The sequence below is a fragment of the Lipotes vexillifer genome, unplaced genomic scaffold, assembly GCF_000442215.2.
Source record: "Lipotes vexillifer unplaced genomic scaffold, Lipotes_vexillifer_v1.1 scaffold982, whole genome shotgun sequence".
Taxonomy (NCBI): domain Eukaryota; kingdom Metazoa; phylum Chordata; class Mammalia; order Artiodactyla; family Lipotidae; genus Lipotes; species Lipotes vexillifer.
The window spans coordinates 144,294-149,778 of NW_006789467.1; the positions used below are offsets into that span (position 1 = coordinate 144,294).

Sequence of the window (5,485 nt, forward strand, 5' to 3'; positions counted from 1 at the left end):
ACCCCCACCTCTTATCCCTTCCAAGGTCCTTCGCTTCCCTCTGAGGACACAGAGCCCCTTTGGATGTCAGTCCCCAGGACCTTGCATGGGTGGCCAGACTCCCTTGGCTCGAATTTCACTTCCAACCCTTCATGTAGAAGGGCTGGTGGCTCAGGAGGGTGAGAAAGTACGCACGGAGGTACTCTGCAGCTGCTCCCAGCTGCTCCGAGATGCCGATCGCCCCCCCCCCCCATAGGAACCGGAAGTGCCTCTGCTCAGCCTGCCTCTCCCGTGGACTTGATAAACAAGGCAGTCATCAGGAAGGGCCAGAAAATTTCACATTCTGATGAAGCCACGGAAAGGACCAACTCCTAAACTCCAAGCTGAGTAATCTTTGATCTTTCTGGATGCTACAGAGTAAAATAAGTTTAGCGACATTCTTCTCTGGGGAAATCACCCAGTCTCACTAAAGAAAATGAGTCAAAATATAGGAAAGAGACATGCTAGCACAAGAGATCAGATAATGAACACTTACTATCTTGTCCCCAAATAAAAAACTGAAGTGTTACAGAATCCAAACGTTTGTATTCATATACATATATAAATATAAATATGTATGTACATAGTATATATAAGCACACACATATCTTTAAGTACTTTATAAACAGATATCTTTTGTCTTAGGAGAAAAATAACCATGGCCTCTAGTTGGTGCAGATATACAGGCAGAGTAGGGGAGGGGGCTTCTTTTAGAATTCCAAGTTCACCTGCTCTTGAACCACAGCAGAGGCATTTGGTCTTAACTTGCAGAAAAGATCTCAAAGTTCTGAAGGTAACGAAACAATTCCCCCCTTTTCTTGAGGAACCCACCACACATCTGATGGAAATGGAGACCGCTCACAGTGAAGGACTGCTCTCCTGTGACACGCAAGCCACAGACATTTGTTGTCCTGATATCATGTCAGCTAAATTAAGTAATGTGGAATGTTTTTTTAAACCCCATCAGAGTGGAGTTTCATATCCAGAAAAGTCTGCTGAAGCGTCCTAAATTATCATCAACAAATTTCCTGGCATATTAAAATGTTCCTTTATTTCGTTTATTTTAGAGTAATATTAGGACATTTTTAAATCAATAAGAATAACTTCCTTTTCAGAGACTTTAAATAAATTCGTTTTCTTGGCCTTTACTACACATTTGTGCAAACGAAGAAACCATTGATTACACTGTTCTTGGGATGTAGTTTATAAAGTACTTTTAGTTTTTTTCCCAGAGAGAAAAATTTACTGACATATCCTAACAGGCGTTTTTAACTCTCAAACTCAGTTTCCAAGAGATTTTCTTCCAACTTCGCAGCAGCAACAGATTTGTCCCATTGTCAGGACGGTAGGGGGCGCTGCCACAACAAACTATTACGGCAAAATTGAGAGAATTTTCACTGGGCGGAAAAAACAAGACTAGACATTATGATTCTCCCATGTCAATGAGCATGTAAAAAATATTGTACAAATTTTTTTCTCTTCTATAATTCACTTCAGGGTTCAAATACTAGGGTTTTATTTCTGTTCGTGTGTGTGTGTGTGTTGTGTCTGGTCATAAATGTGTGTTAGAAACCCTATATTACAATATTTGGGCTGACTCAAGAAGGTCTTACCGAATCCCTTTACCTAAAATACTGGCTAAACACAAGCAGCTAAAACGTGCCTTATAGTTAAATGGCATTCTGTGTGATTTTTTTGTCATAGGTAAGTAAGTCTTCGGTCTTTTTCACAAAACACCTAACTCCAAGTTCAGGGCTGAGACGAAAGAGAACTGTAGCAAAGTTTCATTAAATAATCTCATAATCCAGGCCCCATAGGTTGGACTTCTTAAATAGTTTTCCATGTAATTGAGTTAAACTTAAATTTATGCGTTCAATAAAAGACCACTGCAAATGGTAAAACAAAGACACTGCTCCAACACTTAGAAAATTAAATTCACCAAACCATGAAGTCTACTGTGCAGTTATTTTTGTAACCACCATAAATTGGCTTTATAAAACTCCTCTACCGAAGTAAACAATCCAAGGAGATATTTACTTTATAGCATGCCTCCAGTTTCCAAACGAGACAGCAGCCTAAAAGTTCATGACTTTTTCTTCTTTTTTTCCTTTCCTTTTTTTTTTTTTTTTTTTTTTTAAGTACTTGTGTTTCTAGTTACCTTGAAACCTTCCTTCTCTTACACAAGCTCAGAAAGGTCAACGGAAAATAAGATCCAGCTCTGTGGATACACTGTGCCCCCAAATACTCATTTCTGGACGAGGAAGAAACAGTCTAGGACTGGAAATAAAGGCTATATAGCAAAATGAAAATAAAGGGTTTTAGTACTAAATATTTCACCATATTTAATAGCACCTCAGAGTCCAACACTGTCTTAGATGTTTTTGGGCAGTCGGCTTGAAATGTGTTCACTTATAGCCCTGTACCAGGCCACATACAATGCAAAGTGCTATAGATAAGAGTTTTAGGGGTCTTTAATCACTTCTTTCTTGTGTCCTTGATGGAAAAAACAGAGCTGCCTTTGTGCTAAGAAGAAGGACCTGTTGTTTCCAGATTCAACAGGTCATTTTTATAAGAACTTCCCAGAGGATACAACATAAATGACAGAAACACAAGGGGATTTTTTAAGTGGCTGATGATTTTAAATGATATATATTCTATAGCAAGGGAAGGTTGTTTGTCTTCCTCTCCAACAAATGGAAAGTTACTGTTTTAAACATGTTTAACGTTCTAGTTCGACTTTTAGGACCAAACGTTTTCTCATGAGTTGGGTTACTGTAAATTTGCTTCCTGTGCTTGACCCTCAAGTAAATAAACTTGTCAAATCACATCCATTTCTCTTTTGGGGATGAACGGTTAATTGAATGGGCTTTTGAAATATATTTAAATGGTATTGTAACTTTTGTCCTATGATTTCAGTCAAGATAACAAGGAGACTGCAAATTTAATGAACAAGATAAAACTCTGTAAAGTGGAAAATTCTGGCCTATTTTTCCATATACTCAGAGGAAAGAAAAAAAGGCCAATATTTTATGGCAAACAAAATCCAGGTGACACTAAGATTTATTAGAGTTTGGCTTATTCTATTATTAAAGGTGGTTTGAATTTGAGAAGACTGGTAAGTTTAAGGTTAAGACCTAAATCAGACTTGTTTCCTACACTGTATTAGGAGAGTTTTTCACAATGTAACCAGGATCTCTATTTTTCCCCACGTTTCTTCCTTTCAAAAACTTTTGTCTACCTCATTTTTAAAGGGAATTGTTTGGAGAGCTTTAGAAAAGTTTCTGCCAGTCCAGAGACAAAAGGTACTCTTCCCTACAAATACAGAAAGCATTTTATACAAAGTCATTCCTAGCCCCAAACAAAAGTTATTGCCAACGAAGCCGTCTTTAAAGCACGCTGCTCTCACATATATCTCCCCAAAACCTAGAGTCTAGTTCTTGACACTTTAACTCAGTGTCTATATTACTTACTACCTAGGACAATTAGGCAAAGAGTTGAGGTAAATAAATAAACAGGCGATGATGGCAAAGGCTGCGTTAACCGCAGGGAATCGCCCAGAAGATGAAGAAGAAATAAAAACAGGCTTCCTTGGGAAAGGGATCCACTAGCTCACGTATCTAGTAATTGGTGAACAGGTTTCTAACTTGGAAGAGACATGTTTCTTTTTTTTCTCTCTTTAGCTACGCACAGGGAAACTTTCACAAAGCAGGAGAAAATGATGAGATTGGTTATTTGGGGAAAAGGGAATTCCAAGAACTAAAGACAAAATCTGCAAGGCCAAAATTTCCCTGCGACCCGCTCCCTCTTCCCCGGGAGAAGGCAGCGTGGGGAAGGAGACCCCTCATCTTAAGGACAGCTACCGAGGGCCCTCTGCCCTCTGCATGAAACCGGGGAGGGCGATGAACTGGGTGGGCGTCACCACGGGCTCCTCAAGCCCCTACCCCGGGCTCTGGCCGCCCCCGCCTGCCCGCCTTCTCCGGCCCCAGCTCACCGGTACCAGGCGAGGCCCTTGTCGTAGCTGCGGTCGAAGAAGTGGGGCTCGGCGCCCACGGCGCGCACGTCGGGGTGCACGCGCAGGAACTCGAGCAGCGCCCGCGTGCCGCCCTTCTTCACGCCGATGATGATGGCCTGCGGCAGCTGCTTGCTGCCTTCGTCCAGCAGCAGGGCCAGGGTCCCCGGCGGCGTCTCGGCCACGCTGCTCCCGGCCCCGGAGCCGCCGGGACTCCCCGCCAGGCCAGGGGGCTCCTCTTCCCAGGCCGCCACCTCGCTGTCTTCCCGCGGCGCGGGCGGCCAGCGCCTCGGCCACGGCTGCATTTGCAGGAGGCGCTTCCTTCGCGCGACCGCGGGCCACGCCACTGGCTCCCCCGCGCCTCCCGCCGGGACGCCGCGACCCGGGGCCCCCGCCTCCTTGCCACCGCCCGTCCGCCCCACGACGGGGCCCGACAGGGTCTGGCAGCGCTCGGCCAGGCAGTAGAAGACGTAGAGGGACGTAAGCAGGGAGCAGAGCATCAGCAAGAACTTCCGGAAGATGCTGCGGGACAGCGGCTCGGCCGAGGTGGGGTGGGAGCCGGCCGGGGCCGGAGGGGCCATCCTAGCCGGAGGCGACGTCGGGCAGCGCGCGGGCCATGCTAGGCCGGGACTCCGCCAGGTGCCGTGGTATCCTCCGGGGGGGCCGGCGCGTTGGCCGGAGGCCACATCGCCCTGCGCCCCTGCGGCCGTGCGAGCTGCCCGGGCGGCGGCAGCCGAGGCTCCTCGGGGAGCCTGGCTCCCCGGAGCCCCGCACTGGATCCCAGCCTCCGGTCGAGGGGGCGGGAAGGGGGACGTGGTGCCGTGCTTAAGAAACCATCGTCTGAGAATCGCCCGAGTCCTGAGCCCGGAGCCGCGCTAGGCGCCCCCGGTCCCCGAGAGTCGCCGGAATGGGGGTGTCGGCGGCGGTGGCGGCGAAGACGTGCGTCTCAGACCCGGGCCGAAACGGCCTCTCGGCGCGAGTCCCAGCTCAGCTATCGTGCATCCCTCGCTCGGTCCCGGTGAGGGGACGTGCGGCTCTGGGGCCGCTGAGCTCCGTGCGCTGCAGACCGCGGCGGGGACAGTGCCTCCCAGCTGCCGCTTCCTCGGTCCCCGGCCCGCCTGGGCGCGCGCTCTCGGCCCCGGGGCGAGGTCCCCCGAGTCCCTCTACCCGAGCGAGAGCCAGAGGGCCCGCACCGAGCCGTCCGACCCTCTTGGTGCGCGCCCGGCCGCTCCGGCGGCTCTCGGGCCCCACCTGGGAGCGGCGTGGCCAAGCCGGGCTGCGCGGGACCTGTCAGCAGCCGTGGCCACTGCGCTCGCCGCCTCCCGGGCCGTCGCTGCAGCCACACGCGGGGCTCCGAGGGCAGCAAACTTGGAGGTGACGTCAACGGCCAGGGCCGGACCGGCCCCCGAACGAGCGCAGCGGGGAGGGCGGGGTGCGACGGGGAAAAGGTGGCGCGGA

General features: G+C 49.4%; 1 protein-coding gene across 1 annotated transcript in view; it reads right to left on the reverse strand.

The window, feature by feature from the left end:
• The window catches only part of HS3ST3A1 (heparan sulfate-glucosamine 3-sulfotransferase 3A1), an 84,568-nt gene extending 79,804 nt beyond the window's left edge, over positions 1-4,764 (reverse strand). The window contains exon 1 of the mRNA XM_007462643.1: positions 4,010-4,764. Coding sequence (XP_007462705.1) covers positions 4,010-4,608 — 599 coding nt within the window. The 5' untranslated portion in view covers positions 4,609-4,764. The remainder of the gene's footprint in view (positions 1-4,009) is intronic.
• Between the last annotated feature and the right edge of the window lie 721 nt (positions 4,765-5,485).